Below are 24915 nucleotides of genomic sequence, written 5' to 3'. Positions count from 1 at the left end.
GCCGCAGGTCAGTGTCGATGTGGTTCGGAGGTGATTGTAAAATTGGTCCAGGAAAATGCAAAGGAAAAAGTAGGGAACGTCCTGTTTCAGGTTAATTTGAAAAAAAACAAGGATGGAATTTATAAGTCAATGGATGTAAAATGTAAAAATGACCCTGGTTTATTAAGGCTTGTAGGCTAGTAGCCTAGTTCAACAGAACATCATAATAAAATCAGAGCTCTATTGCTCTGAGACATTTAGTAAAAAAAAGAGTATTTCATATGCATTTACAGGCACTTAGACATTTCCTTGGGAAAAGTTAATTTGTCATCTAGGCCTATTAAAATAATAGCAAGTCAATACTTTGCAGTGAAGACATCATTAATGTTGTAAATGACTGTTGTTGCAGGAAATAGTTGATTTTGTAATACAATATCTACATCAGTGCACAGAGGCTCTCTGCAACCATCCATCTTGTGGTCTGATGGCACATTGGTTGCTAAACTGAGTTTATCGTATTAAAGGCTAAGTGATCATGATGATTATGCTTGCACAGCTGAAAAATGCTGCCCTGATTAAAGAAGTAATAACTGGCCTTTAGATGAGTTCAGTACTTGGAGCATCAGCTATTGTGGGCTTGATTAGTCACAACATGACTATGAGAAATGCAGGCTATGAGATAACTGAAGATCTCAAACTTATGAAAAGCAATGCACTTAGAACTCTCTTTTCTCTCACTTTCCCTTTCTAACACATGGATGTACAAAATAAACAAATAAACAAGAACATAGACCCTGAGTATTCATTCCCCCCTGAAGAAGTCCAAAGTTGCTAGTGCAAAGTTAGTCCTTTGGTCCGTGAGCTGAACCAGCCTTAACAAACAACAAATATCCCTCTTCGTCTTTCCCGCCATCCCCCTCTTGCTCTGTCCCGTGTGGAGGAAGGTAAGCAGCCACAGGTTCTGGCAGGTAAATGTTGCCCTCAGCAGCTTCCTCCAACTCAGTGTCCACTCCGGACGCACCCCCCTGAATGGCAGCTTCCAGACCCTGATTGATGTAGTGGGCCTCCTTGCTGGCCTCCAGGGGTGGGAGCTTGGACAGAAGGCCTTTGAGTTGCACACCTAGCTCTGCAAAGCCAGGCCTCTGTGCTGGGTCACTCTCCCAGCAGCTCTGCATCACCTCATATCTGAGAGAGAGAGAGAGAGAGAGAGAGAGAGAGAGTGTCAAAGAGCAATGGCAAGGAAGTAGAGTGAGTCAGAGTAGAAGAGGAGGAAAGAGAATTTGGGAGATAAAAATAGGACTTTAGGAAGAGATGAGGCAGAGGTCAAGTTGGATTGGTTGCTCTATGGCTCTCATTACAATGACGACAACAGGGGTGATGAGTTAATAGTCAACACTATTAGCATCAGACAGAATAGATACAAATTAACAGTTAGTAGCTCTACTACTCTCTAGAGTAATCTGACTGTGGTTTGGATAATGGCGGTTGATCTAACATGATGTGTTACAGGCTTTGAAAGGAGTCTTAGTAGCAGATGAGCTCATTAGCATTCGCATAGTGTTGTCCAAGATTCACATGTGCAGTTGAGCTCTGCAGTATGCAGGCCCTCTCCCTGTTTCTGCACATCCATAGACTACTACCTCCCCTTAATCCCAAACTGCATTCTCTATGTGTGGTGCCTTTCACCATGCACTTAAAATGTTATATTGAGAAGCATCGTACTGCAGCCTTCTTCATTCTCAAATCAGCGAGCAGAGATAATGAAAGAGTCCCCTCAGACCCATCTCTGATGAATAAGCCCTTCTGTTTTGGTCTGAGTCAGAGCTCCTATGCTTTACGCATGCCAGAAGAGCTCACATTGATTCAATTAGGTGAGCCACAGAAGGCAGCCAACAAGCCTTGCCAACGAATACTTGGACGAGTATTGAGAACATGCTACGTCCATCTTCAGATACTCCACAGATATGAGACAGCCGACGACAATGCGAGAGAGGATTTTCCCTCTAGCCACATAATTTGACAAAGACATAATTTGATTTGCTCATGGACAGCTTCCCACATTCAACATCCAGACATGTAGATTTGGTGATAATACTTAACACAAGGTAACTCAAAGCACAGTCATACAACATCTACATTTAGGCCTATTATCACTTGTTTACTGTCTGGTGAAACTTAGCCATGGCCTTGACATGGATAGACTTAGTAACACTTTAATATCCTCTGAGAGCCATTGTGCTACAGAACAGAGCATAGACATTAAAGTATATCGAATCAACTGAAACAAAAATCATCTACAGCAACAGCCGCCATTCTCAAATACTGTACCATCACAGCAGGCAGACATTTGATAACAATGCCTGAACATGGAAACCATTACATGCACGTCAATATGGAAACCACAACAACCACAATAGATCTATAACTAACCCATAACATCTTGTTTCATTGAGTTCTTGCCATGGAAATACAATAGGCCATTTCTAAGTTGGTGTTGAGATTGGGGGTTCTGCTCCTCTGACCAGAAGAGAGTTGCTGGAGCTCTGCTGAGAGTGGGTGCGGGAGGATGTGTCCAAGCACACCTTGCCTGCCCTCTCCATCAGTCTGGTCAAGGTGGGACAGGTCAGCCTACTGTTTCTCTCATCATTTTCCCACAAATTGCAACTACCTTTCCCAATGTGGTGTGAATTTGGAGCTTTCATCAATGTAATGACAAAGTGTATTTTCAAAAGGCTTAGCTTTTTCTACAAAATGCACTGTTCACCCAAGATCTACTCTACCTCCTCTGTTCCTTGTTGACATGGGTGGAGCAGCATCACATGTTAGGTAAAAAAATCAGCATTCCGGTCTTGGACATGAAGCTCAAACTGTTATTTAAGTAAGGATGTTTATTGGTGCAGGATGTTTGTCCTGTACCAATAATGTGATCAGCATTATAACATTATAATTTAGGTGATACTAAATATAACAACATGGACCCACAATGGCAGGTTCAGGAATCGAGCCTGAACCGACCAAGTGTCACATTACACAGTTGCTTCACCAGATGAGGAGCGAGAAACAAACAAACTTACAGCGTGCTTTCACAGTCTGCAGGTGGTTTCAGCCTCTGGCCAGCCTCCAGATAAGCCAGGAGCTCATGGTTGTGAACCCCGGGGTAGGGCGTCTTCCCCCTGGACATGATCTCCCACATGGTCACCCCGAAGGACCACTGGTATGAAGACAAAACCATTGTTTAGCACACTGAATGTCAAAGAATGTGTGTAATTGAATTTGTGTGAAAGGCATTTGTTGTTGTATGTGTAAAGGGGGAGGCAGATGCATAGATAATTTAATTTCAAATGTGAAAAGTAGGCACAGTATATAAATACAAACATTATTTTTGTTTTATGTGTTCATGTGTTTTTCATTATGTATTTTTATGAATTGTGTCCCCTTCAGGATGTAGACTCCATACTCAAATGGTATCATATACTTTCAATTCCATCCAGTTAAAAAAAAGACCACTGTACATTTTTATGTTATCCTAAATGGTTGCTGAGTGACATTCAAATGTCATGTTTATTCCAATATCACTCAGCAACCATGGGATAGCATCAGCAAAATGTGCAGTGGTTTCCAGAGCTGTATGGTGTAGATATACTGTGAAAGCTATATGACAAAAGTGCTGGGCAACTGACCACATCTGTTTTGGTGGTGAACATGGACTCGGACAGACTCTCTATGGCCATCCACTTCATAGGCAAACGGATGGCCACCTTCTGCCTGTAGTAGTTGCCGCTGTAGACACTCTTGGAGAGGCCAAAGTCCGCCACACGCACATGCAAGTCATCCCCCAACCTGTGACCAGAGGAGGACTTTAGTAGACCTGTCAGCTGTCACTATCACTGTATATGCATGTCCTTACACTAGCTGAGCTCCAAAGCCCCTGTCCAGAATATCTTTGTATTACACACACTATGTTTTTACATCAATATATTACAATGAATCACTCTTGAAATTGTTTATTATACCGAGCCCTACATATATAACATGCAGCACACCAAGTATTGACTTCAAAGTTGATGATGTTTCAAGTTGGCAACAACTGAAGAGGGTCAGCAAAAATTTCACTGGAACCTCTGAATTCATTAAATTGGGGCCCACCGAAATATTTTTCCAGGAGGCCCAAAATTCCTTAGCTCTCCCCTGCCAACATGTATAGTAGCTGACATGTAGTTTTGTCGCCACCTCCTGGACTTACATGCAATTGCGTGCAGCCAGGTCCCGATGCAAGAAGCCTTTGGAACTCAGATATTCCATCCCAGAAGCAATGTCAATCATGAAGCGGAGCAGACTCTGATAGGGTACAAACTGGAACAGCGAGCAGAGGAAAGTCAGCAACCAGAGTCATCACAAATGCATCAAAAGTATAAATAGCAATGGTCTCATTTAATGCATTATTCAGAGGAATCTACTCATAGTTTTTACTAGTCACATTTACCCTCTGTTTTATACATAAATGAGAACACATCATCCATTATACTGTAATTACAGTTTGTCATCAAAATTTTAGAACTCTCTCTCTGTGTGTGTGTCGTGTGTCGTGTGTGTGTGTGTGTGTGTGTGTGTGTGTGTGTGTGTGTGTGTGTGTGTGTGTGTGTGTGTGTGTTTGTGTGTGTGTGTGCGTGTTTGTAGGGGAAGGGAAGAGAGAGAAGAGGAAGCTGTTGTTCACCATGGGAATGTCCCCATAGCGAGTGGCGATCAGGAATCGCCGCAGGTCTCCATGCCTCAGGAAGGGCAGGATCACCAGAGGCACGGGGATGGAGGAGTCCTCATCCTGCTCTAGAGTGACACCTACAGGACAAACAGAAATGCTACACTTATACTTACAATCAATGAAATCTCACTGCAGACTGTAAATCTGACTCTAAGATAGTCAGATTGCCATCTAGATACTCGGTCTAGATGGCAATGCCCATAGTGGACCATAAAGTTAACCATTTCCTTTATATTAACACAGAAGAATTCTCTTATTAATAGCACAGAATTTATTCTTCCATAAATGTACTAGCATAGCCCTCAGACTGAGACATTTCTACTGATTTCTGCACAGACAAGGATTTCAAGGCTCAGAATAGAACCTGGCCCGCAGGACAGAAAAAAGAGGCTGCTGGGTTTTAGTTTCACATCTGGTATAGCAACATGTTTAGAATTATGTTATGCTTTGAAGTTTGAACATGATCTACAGATATCGAAACAGAAAAGTGAACGTGTCAGCATGAGTAGGAGAATGTCTTACCCAGAAGACTGACCACATTTTCATGGTCAAAATGTCTCATGATCTCAGCTTCCTTCAAGAAGGTCTCCAGATCCTCGTGGGAGTGGATACCAGCTAAGAAGGAATAGAGAAGTCTATAATATGGTACAACAGCCTGTAGCCACAGGACCTAATACATCTTATATTACTGAAATCTTCTGCAATAACCAGTTTCACAATTGTTCTGTAAAAATGCATTCCAATTGCTCATTCTGTACTACTGTCCTCACTTGTAAGTCACACTGGATAAAAAAATATCAACTGAATATCAAATTGTAATGTCATGTAAATAAAAGTAGGAGGGTCCTCCTTTGTTAAGCTGTACATATTACTGACCTCTCATTGTTTTCACTGCCACCTTCATCTCCTCTCCTCCCTGTGGACTGAAGATCCCTTCATACACAGATCCAAACTCCCCTGGACACACACACACAGAGGAGGGGGAGGTAAGAGACACACGTCTAACAGGCACAACAAACAGGATGGAGATATTACAAAAGCATTGGGCCTACTACTGGGCCCTGCATGGCTAACTGTTGCTCTTAAACAGTTTTGCTTGTCATTGTGAAGCAAAACTGATGCTGTATCAAACCAAAGCCAATCCAAACAAACAATAAGTTCGCACTGAATTATGCTGTAAACACTGTAAACATACAACAAGTCTGTTGCAACATTTTTCTGATGACCTATCTTCTACACTGGAGCATATTTCAATATCACATGAAAAGACACACAGTATCCATAAAACAATCACTAACAGTGATCAGGCTAGCAGACCTAAGTGTTCTTTTTTTTCTCTATAGCTGTGCTTTCATATGTGTAGAGTTGTGTGTGCCAGTGCATTACCCTTGCCCAGCTCTTTGCCCAGCGTCAGACTGGCCCGGTCCACCAGCACCTCCCTCAGGCTGGACAACAGCTTCTCACTGAGGCCAGCCAGCACCTGGAGCGGAGCTGGGAGAGGGAGAGATAGAGAGAGAGAGAGAGAGAGAGAGAGAGAGGGAGAGAGAGAGAAAGGGAGAGAGAGAGTGGAACAAGGAACAATTAGGTTCATGGAGGGAACACACAGGGGTGGAACATGCTGATGGCAGCACAGGCAACAAGTACAACAAACAAGCATCGTCATTTCTAAACTATTATTTTTGCAGAGAGCGAGAGAGGTAGGGAGTCAGAGTGTGAGAGTGAGAAAGAGAGAGGGTTAAGAGAGAGAGAGAGAGAGAGAGATTCTATGAAGAGAACAGGAAGTTTGTCCATTTAAATCAAGAGAAGGGAAACTGCCCACTATTAATCTTAGATGGACGAGATATGACTGGATGTTTGAAAGGGTCATGTTCTTTATTTTGGCCTTGAGGGGTATTTTATGGGTGAGGTGCTGAGGTTACAGAGTAGTGCAAGTGTATAACAATAAAAAAAATATCACACTTAAAATGAAAGGAAATTAATATCATTAGCTGCAGGTTAAGAGCACAGAAGTGGATTTAATGCATCAGCAAAACACCAAAATAATACATCTCAATGAAATGATACTAAAAAATCTAAAATATATAAAATAATAATAACAATAATAAAAACTGTGCAACCTGGGTAAGCTCTTGCACCCTCGCCAGTAGGTGATGCTGGATCAGGCTGAGGCTCCACATCTCGCCTGTAAGTCACCACAGGGTACGAGGGCAGCAGAGGCTCCTCCTGCAATGGACTGAACACAGCACGGCACACCATGAGCACTCAACACACTGGCACACCATGACCACTCCACTACTTTTTCTTTTTTCCCCTGATATGTCTACCTGATTAAACTCATCAGAGGTGCTCTTGCATGACCCCTCATTTAGCTACTCAAGAACATTCATTTAGCTACTCAACACTCTTTTTTTTTCTTCTTTTAATCCAGTGTGCTTAGATAGCAAGGAAGACATGCCAGACAGGAGAGCACAGGGGACAGGAGGACACAAGGCAGGGTTCTCCAGGAAGGCAAATGACTTGAGAACCACTGGCTTATTATGTCTACTGGAAACACAGCAGATAGCTATATAGAAAGATAGCTACATATATGGTAATACATTATTCTTACCTGTGCCTCTTGTACTTCCTGCGCAGCAGATACAACACAGCAGGCACTAGGACCATGAGCAGCACACCTCCACCCAGCACACCAACCAGCAGAGATGGAGACCCCTTCTCCACCAGTGATTTCTCCGGACCTGGCTCTGAGGGAGTGATGACCGGAACCTTCCCTGTCAATTCAGGAAGATACACAGATACACACAATGAATAACATCAAACATGACCACATACACACACACACACACACACACACACACACACACCACACACACCACACACACACACACACACACACACACACAGCACACAGAATCTAACAATACAATGTCAAGCATCACCACTGAGAAATGCAGACACATGGGCACGATGCTGTAAATGCTGCCCACCAAAGTATTTCCTGTTTGTGACTGTAAGAGTTCTGCCCAGACTTCCAGACAGTGGAGAATCCTTATCCTTTAAATCTTCATGTGCACCAAACAGACGCTGTGGTCCCAGTGTGGAAAACGTAATCACAACATGACCAGGAAGAGAGTCAGTCACCACACCCAGCTGCACAGCCCAGGTCTGCGGTGGGACAGCCGTGTTATACGGCACATGCGTAACTGTTCGGTCTGTTTGGGGGGCGTGTGCTGCGACAATCAGTCAACAGAGGTGGCTACACCAGACACCAGAACGCGGCGTACAGTACACTTCAGTGGTGCATCCTGTGTAGCCATGACAACCAGCGCACTCCAACAACATCAGCAAAGAGCCAGGAGCAGGGGTTTACACTTGGAGGGGAGGGCAATTCTCATCCACCATCAAGAGCCTCCACACAGTACACAGGAACAACACCACATGCTAAGCCTCCCAAGCACTCACATTTGTGGATGGTAGTTGAGGTTTGAGCACCGGATCCCACGGCGTTACTGGCCCTAACGGCGAGTTTGTAGTCCAGATGGGCCTGAAGTCCGGTAATGTTGACCGCAGTGGCCGTCAGGTCAGTGGGCCTGGGCAGGACGCGGGTGGCGTCACTGCAGGGAGCCCACTGGTCACTCGTCTCGCTCGCCCTCTGCCTGCACTCCACCGCGTATGTCACTTCCTGTCGGCCACCCAGGTTGGAGGGCGGGTCCCAGCGTAGTGTTAGGGTGGAGTCATTGAGCTGATGATGCGTCAGGTTTACAGGCTCTGAAGGTGATTCTAGGGGATGGGGGATAGACACAGGAGGTTTATTACATTTTAACCTTAAATGTTTATTATTTAAGAAGTGATGCCAAATGCCTTGAATTGGATGTAGTGAATTGACAACATCCAATAAGGACAAATTGACAAATCCTGTTTCTCCAGGACTGTACACCCTTTCACACAAATCAACAACATCCCATTGAGACACTTACTTGTACAGCCGAGGGGAACTGGATCATTTATCAACTTAGAGTATCCATGGACACAAACACACTGCTGTGCCCCCACCACCTTAGTCTCACTGTTGGGAGGGCACTGGTGGCATCGTCCTCTCTCAATGTTTGGCTTGAAAGTACCAATCTGGCAGACTAAAATATAATAATAATATAATAAATAATAATACAATAATACATGATAATAATATAATAAAGTCTATGAGTGAGTGAGGAAGGGAAACATGTTTTGTTGTAAAAAGTGTAGCTGGTGGTAAACTGTTTGGTTGGTTTCAATTAATCTTGGTCTGTAAAAGAATAGCCTAACATGGAAAAAGTGAGCTCCAACTCTGACCTGATAATAATGGCTCAGGAGGGTGCATACACATAGGCACACAGAGGCATCTGAAAACGTTTCTTTTGGCCCCTCAAATACATCATAAATACACCATGAAATAAAGATGTTCTATGGTGACAGCAAACAACGGCAGATATGTGCGCTGTGTGCGCGCATGTGTGGAGGTGAGTGAGGATATGTAGGCCTAATCTGTTCAGTGCACGTAGGTAACAAGCCCACCTTTACAAGAACCTTGTACCTCCTCGTGACCTGGCGGGCACAGACACATCCCCTGCAACGGTCCCCAGGATCCATCAGCTCCGCATTCGCGTTGTGGAGCAGTGTCCTCCACGGAACCACCGGCGCATGTGCCCCTCTGAAGCCCAGACCCGGCTGGTGCCGCCCTGAATTCGGTCAGGTTGCCCTGAAACGTGGGGCACTGCTTATAGTACAGCCTCACAGCAGCGACGAAAACGCAGGGGCCGGAGTAAGAGAAGTCCAGCTGAAAGTCCGACGACACCTCTCCGACGTCTATTCCCTGCACGCTATGCAGGTACTTCTCCATAACATCCACATTCGTCACATCGGCGTCCTCTGGAAAGCCTTTTGGTGCGCTGAGTTTGGAAATCAACCTGCTTCTCCGGGCTGGTAGTCTCGACGAGGAAGAGGTTTCCTTAACAGAGATACTTAAATGACTTAAAGGCCCCGATTCGATCTCCTGGACAAACTTTATATCCAGTAATACGTTACGAGCATTCTTCCTTGGAATCGAATGGGTAGTCAAGCGTTTGGTGGTGCTGCCTGAGGGAATGTTGGCACAAGCTTGAAAAACTGGGTGATCAGAGTCGGCACCAAGTCTGAATGTAGTTACTTTCCACTGAAACAGACAAAAATAATAATGTAATTTGACAGAACTATAGACTAGAAATAGACAAATATTTAAAATGGGCTTAGGAGCCCAAAATTAAAGTGGTTTACAGCTTTCTGTGGAGAGGAAGTCCATTTCGGATCTGTCTGATGGAGAGAGTTGAACAGTTCCTCTAGAAAGGTTCAAGTAGGATAGTTAATAATGACACTATTGATAACGTAATAAAACATCATAAATATTGATAATATGATAAATGATCTGTCTAGTAATTATCCCAGACCTGACTACACGCATTTAGCCTTATTGAGTGAAATGTTGATTACAAACAACCCATTCCAAAATACGACTGATTTCCTTTAGTTCACTCAACTCGACTGAAATGTTATTAACTAAAGACTTTATATGTAGAGTTTATTCAGTTTTTCGTTGGACTTTTTTATTTTCCCACAATTATACCAACAATGCCCAAATTAATGATATAAAGTTCATCATAAAAAAAAATAGCCCACATACATTTCACGAGCAAAATTACAAGTAGCCTATTTCAGAAACCGGAGCTTGTATTTCCCTTCTTACCTTCTATTACTGCCCAAGATGGCACAATGGAGACGAATATATAGGTTAAATACGGTATGTAGATTGTCCACATAGTTGTCATGCGTATCACCGGTGCCATTCGTATCCAACAAACTGAGCTGTGTCAGCCAGATAATCACAAGCTTCGGAAGCTTGTTGCGTTCATCGAGCTAGGCTATTCCATACAATCCATTTCAGCATTTTAATTTACGAGTTTTGGTTAATTATGTTCCATTTATAAGTTTCTAAGAATTAGTCCCATCCAGCTGTGTCTTGAGTCAAAGTGAATTCAGTCCCCTCCCACTTTCGTTCCAATGTTTTGGAATAATAAGGTCGGTGTTATTGCTTCATTCCTTCAAGCGGGGACGACGGAATTCTAATTACCTGCTGCTGTAGGCCTGGCCTTTAAAGAAACCAAATGTTATGTTGCGCACCCTTTCTGAAATTCTTCGGACATGAGCGAGTTACGGCAAGTTTACTCTGTTTTTTACCCCACCCCTCAGCCTACACTTCTTGCCATGACGCTATAGCCCATGCTATATGGAAACCAGAGAAATCTGACCCTTGGAGTGCCACTCCTCTTGGTTGTCAGAAATAGGTTAATGGTAGCAGGCCTACATTATCATTTCAGGTGAGCAGTTACACTTTGACAGACCAACATTAGCCTATACTGTCAAGTGAAACTTGTCGCATATCATTTGTGTGGTCGGAGTTTACTTGCATTATTATCCTACATCGATAGGTAGATTGATACTTTATTGATTCCGCAGGGGAAATTCAAGGGAAATTCCTACTACCTGTGTCAAAATTCAAATAGGTAGGCCTATGTTATAGCAGCAGTCGCACTAGCACCATGGTCCTCATCACCATTACATCACCACACATTTCTGGACCTTTCTTGAGAATTGCAACCTCTACTGATGTCTTTCTGCCATGCAATCAACCACAAACGCTCAGTCATCTTAGTCCACACCATCCTCCCTGGAAACCACATGATAGCAGTATGCTGCAATCAGAGGATAAAACAGGAGCACTGACAAAGAGGAAGGCAGACTGTGTTGAAAAATATCTGTTAAACACACATTTACTGCATTGTCTTAAGAAAGGGTGCATCATGTAGGCTACATGTTTATCAACACAACTTCTATTACAGTGTTAGTTATTAAAGAAATGTTGGATCATTGGATGTTGGGTATAAAGCTCCTAATGAAAAGACACAAGTTGTATGGTTTCTGGAATTGGTAACCCATTTCTTTACAGACGATCATATCTCAGAGAGGAGTCTGTCCACTCAGGCCCGTCGCAACAAGGCAAGCAAACCAGGCAATTGCTTGGGGCCCCGAGCTTGCCTGGGGCCCCCAGACACCGACTGGATATGAACAAAATGCAACGACAAATTGTGTGTTCCCCTTTAAATTCTGTGATGGTCAATGCAGAAAAGTGCAATGACGCTATTTTCGGGATCCCCCTCAAGGGGCCCCCTCCCCCGTTGCTGACGGTAGTCAGCCAGCCAGCACTCAGACGGTTGCGTGATTCCAGTGCCGGGAAAATATGAAACCAAAGTCCTTTTTAGGCCTATAAAGAAGTATCTCTGATGAAACACCAGCAATCATGAAGCGGAGTTATCCCTCAGGAAGCCAGAAAAGAAAGAAGTGAAAGGAAGAAGAAGATAAGAAAAACAGATAGCGGTAAGTGATCATTTACTAGTACATCGGATGAATTAGCCATGTAGCAACAAAAATATGTAGCCTACAGTAACGTTAGCTCAAGTGTTCAGTTAATTAAGGCAACTGGACTTATTAGCGGTGGCAGTCAGTTTGTTCGTGTGGAAATCGTGTCATTCACATGCACGAAGTCGAAAGCTGGCTGTTCCGTCTTTAAAACATCAGCTTCATCTGTCCAATACTCAGACAGCAGAATGTTTAAATCTGTCAAGCTAAGTATGTAAAACTCTGTGTGTTAAACATAAACATAAGCTTGGGTTGTTTTAAGCATTGGTGGTTGTGAAAGCAGCTGTATTTCTTCTAAATATCAAAATCAGAAACTGACATGCCAATCTTTTCTCTCTCCTTCAAGGTACTTGGCTTACATTTCTAAGCCCTCTACCTACGGATGCCTCCATTGATGAAGGTAGAGTGCATTTCTCTCTCTGAGCTGTTAGTGATCTCTATGAATATGCTAACATTGTAATAAAATGAGCACTCATATTTTTTTGTACATTTCAGATATTTGACTAAGTGGCTATCCTTATGTGATGCACCCTGTACATGACAAATAAAGTATTATATTTCCCAGCTCCACAATCATCTCCACCTCTCATTTGTGAGGAAGAAGAGGACATGGGCGGCGGGGGGGGGGGGGGGGGGGGGGGGGGGGGGGGGGGGCTCTAAGTCCATTTTGCCTAGGGCCCCCAAATTCCTTGAAACGGGCCTGTGTCCACTTCTGCTTTCTGAGATGAGTTCCTTCGTCCAGTGTGGTGGAACTGGGAAAAGATGCTGACATAACATATATGGTCAAGACTGTTGCCATAGGAAAGCAGCAGCTGTTTCCTGTATGATTAATTAAAATGGTTCAACAAAATGACTATGACTCTATTCATAGTTTTCTGATGTTTTCAGTCTCACTTCTAGTACTTGAGTTCTATACTTATCCTCTCTTAGCCCATATTAAAGATAAAGACATAAAGAACAACATCAAGATTTCAGCTGGATATGTTCAAAATGTTATGTAACACCTTGGCTTGAGGGCAAATGTCAGTTTCATCTTTTCTCTCATCTCCACCCAGTGTAAACAGGAAATAAACATGAGAGAGCAACCCTCTATCAAAATCTAAATGGCATTCCGGTGACAAAACAATACCGTAGCTGCTAGGATTGTTTTTGCCAGTGAGGTCATGCTAGGGGCGGAATAGGCCAGATGAGCATCCACCACAAACCAACAAAAATGTTGGGGCTCTTAGGAATGAATAGAAGTATGGAAACCTTTGCTGCTTTACGTTTGGATTCCAGGGCATTGCACTGATTCATAGTTCAGTAGGGTAACATCTTTGTCAGATGCAACACTCAGGGTGTTCTGAGATTCCCAGATGAAAACAATTTATATTATCAAAATGTACTGGTCTCACAGGCACCTATCAAAGTAGTTGACCTTGACCTAGTATGGCTTATTTTATATAAGCCACCTCTTTTGATTTGTTTTGACATTTAAGAGGAATTCGTAGCCATACTGTACATCTGAAACCTCTGCTTCTAAACATTTTGAATAAGAACAAAACATTTTAGACAATCAAAATATTTTAATTTTTTTCGAGGGGGGGGGGGGGGTCATTATAAATAGTGCAAATGCAGCATGTCAGATGACTTTCCCAAAAAATGTCATTTATTTCCTACAGGTATCTCACACAAAAATAGTACACATATACCATAATGCAACTGTCAATGGCCTTGTTGCCATGGGATATAAACTTCTCACAAAAAACATACCACACACACTTGAAGATAAAGTCGGCAATAGCGACTGTGTTTTCAGTTTCACAAAAGTTTTTTCCATATCTGAGCTTATCACAGATTTTAAACGTGTCAACCAAACTTACACATACACATATTGTATATTCACACACAAAAACCACATGCATGCCTGCAAACACATTCACACTTAAACCTGCTTACACATAGATCATGGCATTTCGTTGTTGTTTCTTTTTTGCTGCTGGTTCGTCATTGCACAATTTTGAATCCTATTCAAGGTCAGATATTTCCTGAAATAATACTGTAGTTGTTGACCTTCAAAACAAAATACTTAAGGTCTATGTGAGTACAACTCTGCATGACCGTGTATGCGATGCATGTGCTGTATAACGAATATGACAAATGCACATCAGCATTTCAAACAGATAGGTCTACAATTACACAACCAAAGACTTATTTGTTTGTTAAAATATCATGATGAAACCATTACTTAGGTTAAATAAAGATAGCTGGCGTTACTTCATAATGGATGAAGTATACATGTCTATGTATTGGATGTCAAATCTTCATTCTCTCTATTGTCCCTATTTAAATGTTGGACAATTAAACTGCAAAACAAATAAACACAGAGTCTCTCGACTGTATCTTGATATGGACTCAATTGAAGGTGCTACGTAGAGCTCCCTGGCATGGTCTCATGTAACAGAGCACACACTGCCACCTCACAAAAGAGTGGTAAGAGCATTTTCCTGTCAGGCCTCCTGAAAGCTCAAAAGCTTTTGTTCCTTCCCTCGGGTCAGACTGCCCTCCTCAAAGGACTGGGCACAGAAACTTCTCTCGTGGTCAAGGCCTCGAACACAAAACACCTCACTGCAGATTTGTTTTCCCCTGTTAAGTTCTCCCATCCCCGCCCCTTTCAGTTTTACATTCAGTAACTTAAAGCAGGCTTTTTTGGCTTTGTTTCTTAAACAAAACAAACAGTCAAACCAACAGCAATCTTTTACATCCGTCTGATACGGCAGTATTAGTTTAAAAAATGGCAAAGTAGCCTGGTGTATAAAAACAAGAAACTAAAGTGTAACATCTTTGGTGTAGGCAGAAGCAATCGCATGCAGTTGTATCCAACTGGGGACTTCCATTACCAGTTTCACATGCACTGTTGCAATCCGTGTGCAACAGTATGGAGACAGGCCACGTGAGGACACATATGCCTAACCTTCAACACGCACGCAATCAGCCAGCTTCATGAGACTTTGGATCAACAACAAAGTCCACTGTCCATTAATACACGATGACATGTAAAAGGGCAACTGTACAAGGAGATTTAAGCAGTCCTGCGGGCCTGAGATAGACCCTCACATCCTCACAGCTTTTATGGATCAGCAGTCTTGAAAACATTTCATAATATGCAGTCTGAAGATGCCGAAGCCCTTCAATGTCCACCATACTGTAAATCCATCTAGACCTGCTAGTTCCCACTTCTTCTACAACCAGGAACTTTCTGTAACAGCCGGGAGAGGAGATGGAAACGATCAAGAAAGTGGTCAGAGGAGGCGGTCAACAGACGACCTTTGACCCTCTCTATCTCTGTCTCTCTCTCTCTCCATCGGTCTCACTGGATTGAACACTTCTCCTTGCGACTGCCGTATTTCTGCCGCCTCCGCTCCAGGCCTCGCTCCAGTCTCTCATCCTCTTCCAGGGCCCTGATAGGACAACGCAGGAGCACAGCGGAGAACAGTGAAAAGGCGAGAATAGACAGAACATAGAAAAGGAGAGGAATGGAGAAAAAGGTCAGAGCAAAGCGCGAGAACAACAGCACAGGGGAGAAAAGACAAAACGGAAACGAGAGCATAAACACTTCATTCAACAATCCAAACGATTTACAGCCCACTGCATCAGACTGTGCTGTGAAATAAAGGACGCTAAAGAGCATGGCTGAGTTCTGCTTTCAGTGTCTTCTCACCCTCTCTCTTTGGCGTCCATGTCGTGCACCAGCTCGTCCCTCTGGTTGACCAGCGACACCAGCTCCTGCAGCAGCAGCTGCTCCCTGTGCTTATGGGCCTGAGTCTTCTGCCAGTCTGCAGCAGAGACAGAGTGAGAGAGGTATGGAGAGAGCGGGGGAGAGAAAGAAAGCGGAAAAGATAAACACAAGATGAAAACAAGGAAGTCCATGATACACTTGGCTCTTGGCTCAACTTATGGGAGGGCTACAACTTGTTGATGTTCGTGTTTTTCAAGTGGACTTTGACCCATTTCTCTATCTTCAGGTGTAAAAAAAAACCTACCAAGTGTATTATGGCCTTTTGCTTTGTGATGATACAACAGCCATGTGCTGGTTTTGAAGAAATGCTGCATACGAGTGGAACTAGGTGCTTGCACTTCCTGCACATTCAGAAACGTGCAGCCATCATCATTTTGAGCTGACCTTGTTGCTCGTTTTCAAAATCTCCGAAGTTACACCACTCCCCAATGATGACCTACCCTAATATGTAAGCTTTTAGCTGAAGGCCTCATTTTCCTTGAAATGGGTAGATATCCAATAACTCTACACCTTCCTGTGTGGGCTTGAAGACAGTTTCACTTCCCCTCTTCAACCAAGTATAGCTCATGTCCCATCATTTTTAAATCAACTCATTACTAACTACATTATGAGTCCATTTTCACTTCCTTTTTGGAAAAAAAAAAAAACAATAACTTGTGAGAACCGCAGCTTGTTTTCCTTTCCCTATTTCCAAGGATTAGCCTGGGGTTCAGAAAACAGTGAGAGAATAAATAATCCCAGTACCTGAAAGACTTTTCTAGAACAACTATGTCAGAGTTAAACTTCTGGTATTGTGAAAATCAGGTTTATTCAAAAACACAGGTCAACGCAAACACATCCTCTCACTTAGAAAACGGATATACAGTTAAAACATTGAAATTCATTTGTACTAGTGTATAGTCCCCACAGGTTTAGATAAGAAGTTGAAGCTATGTCATTGATCTCACTAACGTCAGAACTGTTTCAGGACACACACTCACATTACATTAGACTTCCGTACCTAACCTCAAAAAGCTAGAGTCGTAAATACTAGCTCTTCCTGGAAATCAGGTACAATGAAGAAAATGTTTATGCTTTCTGTTTGTCAATGTTTAAGTTTCATGATTAAAGGTCAAACCTGTGATGGACACCCACACCTGCTAGCATGGTGTGCAGTCATGCTTCAGGTGTGTTGGGTAAAGCAGGTGCACTGGTCCTTCTGTGCGCAGAGCATTTCTCATTCATACAGTCATATGCTGAGAAACAGTCTTTATTCACTGAGAACAGACTTCATTCTCATCAGCGGCAAACGGTGCTGAGATCCCATCAAAACTGCACTGCAGTCAGCACTTACAAGACAGGCAAGGGTAACGTTCCTGGTCTCCTCCCAGGTTTGGAAGATGCCCCCCCCCCCCCCCCACACACACACACCACATTATCAAATTCTGCAGAGAGCCATTCACATAAGCATCCAGTGTGAAAAACCAAGCTCCCCTTATATATGCACATCCAAACAGACACACACCACCACCGGCGCGGCGGAGTTTAGAGCGTATTCTCATTTGGTAGCACTAGCATCTCACCCTGCTCTGGTATGAGTTCTTGGAGCTCTCTCTTCAGCAGTTCGAACCAGAGTCGACAGCGGCGTGCTTCAGAGAACATAAAAAAACATTGGGGGAAGAGCAACAGCGAGGGGGAGGTGAGTGGAGAGAACGTGAGGCGCATCCAGCTGTTACTTAGGGGGGAGAGATTTCAATTCAAAAAGGCATCACACTCACGGGACGGGGTGAGAGGTCTCGGTTGAACAGCGATTGGGACTTACTGTTGGAGGGGATGCAGGCCAGGGCATGCATGTGAGGCATTTCTGTGAGTTTTTTGGGTTTTACAGATGTGCACATGCAGCTCTTTGCACTCCTTGCTGTCTACAGTATCTGCTCACACCCGAAACAGGGAGGTCACACGCAAACATGAATGGCGGATGAGATTGAACACTGAGGGGAAAAAATGGAGATTCCCTGGAGTGTTTATCTCTATTTGGAAAGGTTTCCTGTTTGTTCCTGTTTGTTGAAATAAAATTCCCATTTAAGCCAACGGTACTTGATCAGTCTAGACATGGTATGCAAACATATTTAGTCAGACGGTGTAGATGAAACATCCTGCCTTTAGCGTATTGCAGTAAAACCTACATGCTGCAGTCATCACACAATAACCACATTTTTTATAGAGCTGTAGTTATCAACACCTGTCTATGTATGTAGTGCAGTGTTGGGACTTTGAAATATAATTTCCATTACTGAGTACAGACAACATGCCAATTTCTGTAACATAATCCATGGGATTACAAAAATAATGTAAAGTAATCTGAATACTTTTGGATTACTTTAAAATAAAATAAAAAAAAACTCAAAAATGAATAAAAACGCACTCAACCAAGATCATTTTGATGCTATACTGATACAGTATGTGCGGACAACAGCATGTCTGACACTGGTAATGCACGTCCAGAGGGCCTTCTATTGCATTATGAAATGCTATTCTCATGGGTAGGGGCTAAATAAGTACTATTTTGTCATTTGTATTTTATTGGGTTGAAGAAAATGACTGTATTTTGTATCAAAATACTAGTTGTATTGTTATATCAAAAATAGTGCAAAATAATCTCTGTGATCTATGAATCTATGTGATGACATTATAAAAGCACAGAAAGATGCATGAAAGCTAATTGGTGCTGATTGGATCTGACAAACCTGTGAATCAGGTATGTCTGATTTGCTATGTAGTTTGTGCAGGCTCACAGCTAGAGCCCGGCTGATGAATTGGTGTGCTGATAATATCTGCCAATATGTGCAATTTGCAAATCTATCAGTATCTGCCTTTATAATATAGTCTGTTAATTATTTCCAAATGAACGCTCTGTGCGGACCTGAGTAGAGTGTCCTCCTCTGTGGGCTCCACAAGTGCTCCAGAGTAAATGAGGCTTATAAGTAGCGATCGATGATTAAAAAAAAAAACATGCACTGCATTCGCTGCAAGGTTGTGATGGGTTGAGCAAATGGCCCAAATATTGTGTTGTGCTAAAGCTATTTCTGCTACTTTATGGTACACATATAGCCCCCACTAGCTCCCTTCTAAACACAAATGGAATGTTTATGTCTACACCTCACTCCTGATCTGGGTCACAGCTCCAATGTCTTGTGTTGATTTACACAGTTCAGCCCTCCACTCGCCCGGACTAGAACCCTAGTGTAAGCACAGCACAGTTCTAAATCACAATCGAGCTAAAATCCCAGGTTCCTGGCTCTCTTAACTCTTAAGGCATTGGGAAGGAAGTTTACAATGCTGCACAGACATGTACGAGCTAGCTACAGTTATACAACTGGAATAGGCCTATAAGCAGGCATTGGGGGGTGTCCTCATTTTGGCCAGTTTGTCCTCACTTTATAGACAACTTGTCTTCCTTTTCAGAGTCTGGTTAGTGGTCAACTTATAAAAGTCCTGGCAGAAAGCAATGCATACATTTTATAAATTCTTGTATTTTCAAGTCAATACTGAAAAGTATTTGACCAGTGTCGACCAGGGGAGAGACGCTTCCCTTGCGTTTGGCTCGAGGTCATGGTATGAAGGGGTGATATTATCCCCTATGGTTCTGTATGTATTGTAATCAAGTTCAAGTGATCTGTGACAATGTAACTATAATCTGATTTCATATGTTTCAATGTAATCTGGCCTGATTATAGCTACTTCTTTTTTTTTAGCACCTAATCCAGATTACTAGTAATCAGATACAACCCCACACTGGTAGTGGTACTGACAGGGTGCATCATATTACTATAATAATGTTAGACAGTTAATGTATTATGTAGAAGTCCGTAAAGGTTGCATGAATGAAAATTTCGGTTTTTGTACCAATATAAGACAGAAATTCTGACTTACTACAGGTATTTTTTCAGATAAATGATGTGTATTGTTAATGAATGATGACTTCAACATGTTGCTGATTTTGGGATTCAATTGTTGGTTAGAAGCAATGACAAGCAATGTAGTTTTTGTGAAAGTGCAAAACTAAACAAGCAGAATGTAATCATCAACCTTGTCTTGACTGATCAAATACAATGGTGGTAAAAAAGTGTACATTTGTAATTTATTCACAAAAAAAATTAAAAGTTCACACAAATCAGACACATACTGTACCATGAAATGTGTGTGTGTGTGTGTGTGTGTGTGTGTGTGTGTGTGTGTGTGTGTGTGTGCGTGTGGAGCAGATTAGTGCTCTGTGTCTCACCCTCCACGGCCATCAGGTCTTGCAGCTCTCTCTTGAGCATCTCAAATCGCCTCTCAAGGTCCTGCTCTTCTTGCCTGTGGACCAGCAAGAGAGGTATATCTAATTAAGGATTGGAAGTAGCAGAGAGAGAGAGACTACACCTAATACCTTATCAATAACGCATTTTTATCCAAAATGCCTAAAGACAGATTGCCTGTGCCCAAAGACAACTACATTACACAATCTAGATTGTGTCAATAACACCTCTACATCCAGATGAATCCAGATATTTGATCCAGTGTTCTACAATGTGCCCTTGTTCCAGCCTATGTTTAGAGGGGTATTAGATATTACTTGCAGATGTCTAACGTCAGACATATACAGAGGAGCAAAGAAAGGGGACAGAGAAGAGGATAAACAAGTAGACCAAACAAAAAACAAGCAAATGAACTGAGACAGTCAGAAGGAGAGAGAGAGAGGAGAAAGAAAGGAGTGTCTCTCTCACAGCAACTGCAGCTGGTCTTGTCTCCTGATAAGAGCATTCTTCTTGTTGACCAGCATGAACCACTCCTGAATCAGCTTCTCCTCCTCTATACGGTCAGTACCTGTGGGAGACAAGAACAAGACTGGTCACAGAACAGACGAGTCTGAATGGTTTGATAGATGGGTAATGGCTAAATGAACAGATATACAGTATGATGGGTAGATAAAGGATGGATTGATGGGTGGATGATACAAGGATAGATTAATAAAAACAAGGGAGGATAGAAGAAAGGAAAGAATATGCGGTAATTGTATCGATCTTCTCCTGAGGATTGGTCTCGCTTTTACCAACGTGTAATAGCCATTACCCACCAAGATGAGACGGTAGGCAGCACAGTCATTGGTTGCATAGTGTTGTCAGAGCTCTAGCAAAACATTGTACTGGAGGAAGTGTTTCTGTGTCCTTCACGTACCACTCTCCATAAGCGCTCGCAGTTTCTTCTCCACGTAGCCCGCCCTGCGGTCAATCTGTCTCTGCTCCATCTCCAGGGCCTGCATCTCACTCTGCACGTACTGGCTGGTGTCCTGCAGACAGCAGAGATAAAGACTGTGAGTCTAATGTATACTATGAAAGTAAACATGAAAGCACATATCAGTTACTGTTAGGACAAACTATTGGGTGGAGTTGTTTAATAATAAATGCAAAATGCAGACAAGACTATGGGCAGGGTTGTGAGTCACACATGCTTCCACTGTAAACTGACCTGAGGCTCTTCTTCCGCCATTCTACCCTCATCCGGCTCAAGGTTTTCTGTGTGGAGAAAAGATCACACACACACACACACAAATAAGTACACACGCACAACACTAGACTATTTGCAGACTTTGCAGTACTGTGGTCACACAGTCAAAGCAATTTAAATGTGTACAGTAAATAGAATTGAAAATATGAACTGCTTAGGCAACATGGTGATGTGCAGAAGCAGTGGATTTTTAAAATAAATTCAGACAGGAAACTAACCGGACTAGCATTAATTACAGGGAGTCATGTCTCTCCTTAGGGAAATAAATCTACATTGTGCCCTGAACTTTCAGTTACTGAGACACTGTCTTCACAGTTGCTCAATTTCCTTCTTTACTTGGCAGCGGCAAAATCTATCTTCTTGCTTGCACAGTATTTTTGAATTATTAATAACCAGGCAATTCAAATATGAATAAAACACTAAATCATGTATTCGTCATCACTGATAATTGCCTTTCTCTGACTGTCAGCGGTGGCTGAAGTTTGATCTTTGAGAATAGATAAGATGTCATGTGGTGTCTTTAGACATATCAATAGACTCTCAACTAGGCTCTAAATGCAGCCGTTTGTTGTAATGGCATCTTCTGTTAAATTCTGCTCCGAACATCTTCACTCCAACACTGAATATCTTGTCTACCCAATAATAATTTAACTCACATAAATCCTTCTTTATCATAACATGCTGATTTACTAGTTGCAACACCCAACCAGGTCCATGTAGACCAGCGTTTCTCAAACTGTGGGGCGCGCCCCACTAGTGGGGCGCAAAGACATGCCAGGTGGGGCGCGAGCTGACGTGAAAAAACGGAGATTTCTTTTTAATCTGTAGCCTGTGCCTTCCTTTATTGATGATTACGAATGCACCTTCATCTCACAAAACAAACACAAACGAGGTCATCTAGAGTCTTGTAGGGCTATCATTGACCAGATGAAAATGTTAGTCTGTCCTGGAACCGTAGTCCGAAAAAAATGATTGACGTCGGAATTTTAATTGCAGCGGAAACAAAAAAAAAGCGCTCATGTTCGAGACGAGCGCAGTGAAATTGAGGGATATCTTGGCTATCTGTCCGACGACACAATTGCTGTTCTGCGATCTCGAAGAACAATTGCTTGACAAACGCAAACACTCATGTTTGCCTTGCAAGTGGACAAGGCCACTGACTTTACAAAGGTGGTTTGGTTATTGCTTATGTCCGCTTTGTTAACTTGACAGCGGCCGAAGATATTCTATTCTGCGAGTATGCCAAAAGCAGGGCCACTGCAGATGAACTATTCAACATTGATCTCAACAATTAGTCTACCTCGCAGAACAGGACATCAAATGGGAAAACTGTGAGGGACTTCGCTTGGTTGGCGCACAGACGATAGCAGGTAAAAGAAATGCTATCGTCGTGATAAAGAGGGTAGTGCCCGATGCGCAACAGACGGACTGTTTCATTCAGGGAAGCGCTCGCGTCAAGGCTTGACCTGAATAAGATTTTGAACGAGGTTGTGAGAGTGTTGAACTTCATTTCTAACACAATGGTAGCATATAGTTGGTCCTTTTGCTGTAATTTTGGAAATTAGCTTTTTTTGAAGCAAGGATTGACACCTTGTCAATGACAAAAAACTGACGTTATTGGTCATTGATTTAGATTTTTATTTTCTCTATTTTTGAACTGATATTTATCTGTAGTATAGCCTAGCCTAACTGTTATTGGTTACTGATGTATATTTAGCAAGTGACATTATAAATGTGACAATTTTGAGCTTGACCTATACTTTTTTAGAGCGATGATGGACAGGTGGGGCTCGGGAAAGCCAAGCTTGATCAAAGTGGGGAATAAAAGAAAAAGTTTGAGAACCACTGATGTAGACACTGACTAAGTTAACAATAGAGGCAGGTTCAAACACATCTGCCTCCAGCGGAAACAAAACGAGCCGTACATGCAAAGAGCCTATTGTTGAAAAGGCCTTGTGAACACAAATTAACACAACATTCTTACGTGAGTCCGGTCGCATCACACTGATTTGGCTTGAGGCAATCTGTTCAAGGACAAGAAAACAGGCACAACGAATGAGCACAGAAACTCTACTGTCTTCAGAACATTAAAACCAGATTTTCAAAAACAGTTTTCACATGCTTAACATTTTTGTACGTTTTTAGAAAAAACCTACATCACCAATAATGTATTCCTTTTACTATGTTAAAAAAATCTATGCTGGCAAGGAACCAATTATTTGTTTCATTAAAGTTGAATATACTATTCAGTTATTATTATTACCTCTGATCGGCTTGGGGCTTCTGACAGCTCTGACTCTTCCATGGATTCCCCCCTGAGCTGTGAGCGTCTCTTCCTCACCAGGTCCGCATCCTTCACGTGGGCAAACCCTGACTTGGACGATGTCGAGTGTGACCGAGGAGGGGCCACAGGCCCTAACAGGCTCGATCCCGATCCCGAGGCCACCACAGATTGAGGCCGTTTGGTGCGTGGAGGTGGCACCATGTCCCCATTGGTAGCGTCCCGCTCCTGCGACACTGCCCTTTCCACGGGCGCCGGGCGGGCGCCGCTGGTTTCCAGGGTGATGCCGCTCCTCTGGAGCTGGGCCACGCAGTAGCGGGCGGCGGCCTCGGGGTCGGCGTGTTCGCGGCCCTCAGTGGCAGTGGCCACGGCGTAGCTGGACTCGCTGGTGTCGCGGCCAATCTGCACCACACTCAGCTCCTGGCCCATGAAGTGCGTGCGGATCTGGTTGAGGTAGGTCATGACGATGAGGCGGTCGGGCACGGCTAGCAGGACCATGTCCGAGGGCGCCATCAGACGGGGGATGCCCAGTTCCGCAAAGCCATCAAAAGCCTGAGGGGCAGGAGTAGACAGTGAATGAGTGAGCTTAGAGGCAGCCTCATGCCCTGTAACTTTACATGCAGCTTTATGGAAAAATTCTTATATTAATATTTTCTTCTGATACCAAGACAAGTCTGAGAGCAGGAGAGCAAAACCTGGAATAAACAAAAACTGATAAATATATATATATTTACCTTCTTGGTGTTATGCTTGATGTCGTAAGGGTCCAACATTTCATAGTTTCTATATAAAGAGTGACAATTTTATTGTATTATCATCATAACATTTTTATCTATTAACAAAAACTGCTCTTTTCTCTGTGGATGCTTACATTTTATCTGGCTGAAAGTGATGCAGGATTGCACAGAAAGCGAGTCCATTCCGCCATGAAGTGCTGAAGTTTGTAATCTTTACTCCTTTGTGATCCTGAGTCACTTCTTGACACCACTGCAGCAGGGACTGGCTGGAGGTTACCAGATTGGGAATCTTTGAGAAAAGGAGATAACATTTTAGAAATGTGTTTGTATTTCCTTGTGGGCAGGATAATACAATTATTAAACCACT

At 42.9% G+C, this 24915-nt stretch overlaps 2 protein-coding genes and 1 long non-coding RNA gene across 5 annotated transcripts in view; 1 reads left to right on the top strand and 2 right to left on the bottom strand.

The window, feature by feature from the left end:
• Positions 1-142: 142 nt before the first annotated feature.
• si:ch73-40a2.1 (tyrosine-protein kinase receptor TYRO3) lies at positions 143-10860 on the bottom strand. Its single transcript, XM_062516854.1, has 15 exons — positions 10497-10860; positions 10031-10092; positions 9293-9929; positions 8716-8871; positions 8201-8518; positions 7347-7509; positions 6856-6971; positions 6125-6229; positions 5615-5695; positions 5261-5353; positions 4694-4815; positions 4223-4332; positions 3660-3819; positions 3054-3190; positions 143-1164 (listed from the first exon to the last, which is right to left on the bottom strand). Exons 1-15 carry the CDS (start codon positions 10594-10596, stop codon positions 822-824), a joined length of 2703 nt encoding a protein of 900 aa, XP_062372838.1. The 5' UTR covers positions 10597-10860; the 3' UTR covers positions 143-821.
• Positions 10861-12047: 1187 nt separating this feature from the next.
• Positions 12048-12833, top strand: LOC134059991 (uncharacterized). The gene is made up of 3 exons (XR_009935111.1): positions 12048-12184; positions 12573-12626; positions 12792-12833. It is a non-coding gene; the product is annotated as an uncharacterized LOC134059991 (long non-coding RNA).
• A 1019-nt stretch (positions 12834-13852) lies between these two features.
• Positions 13853-24915, bottom strand: part of ehbp1l1a (EH domain binding protein 1-like 1a) — a 46916-nt gene continuing 35853 nt past the window's right edge. For all 3 annotated transcript variants that reach the window (XM_062515865.1, XM_062515864.1, XM_062515863.1), the window contains 11 exons: positions 24683-24837; positions 24546-24594; positions 23794-24363; positions 23515-23554; positions 21492-21538; positions 21201-21312; positions 20750-20849; positions 20266-20339; positions 17567-17632; positions 15927-16041; positions 13853-15666 (listed from right to left, as the gene is read on the bottom strand). In XM_062515865.1, the coding sequence (XP_062371849.1) occupies positions 15576-15666; positions 15927-16041; positions 17567-17632; positions 20266-20339; positions 20750-20849; positions 21201-21312; positions 21492-21538; positions 23515-23554; positions 23794-24363; positions 24546-24594; positions 24683-24837 (1419 nt within the window). In that variant the 3' untranslated portion in view covers positions 13853-15575. The remainder of the gene's footprint in view (positions 15667-15926; positions 16042-17566; positions 17633-20265; positions 20340-20749; positions 20850-21200; positions 21313-21491; positions 21539-23514; positions 23555-23793; positions 24364-24545; positions 24595-24682; positions 24838-24915) is intronic.

This window comes from Sardina pilchardus, chromosome 16 (assembly GCF_963854185.1).
Source record: "Sardina pilchardus chromosome 16, fSarPil1.1, whole genome shotgun sequence".
In the NCBI taxonomy this organism is placed as follows: Eukaryota; Metazoa; Chordata; class Actinopteri; order Clupeiformes; family Clupeidae; genus Sardina; species Sardina pilchardus.
This window is presented reverse-complemented; position numbering and strand designations above follow the sequence as displayed.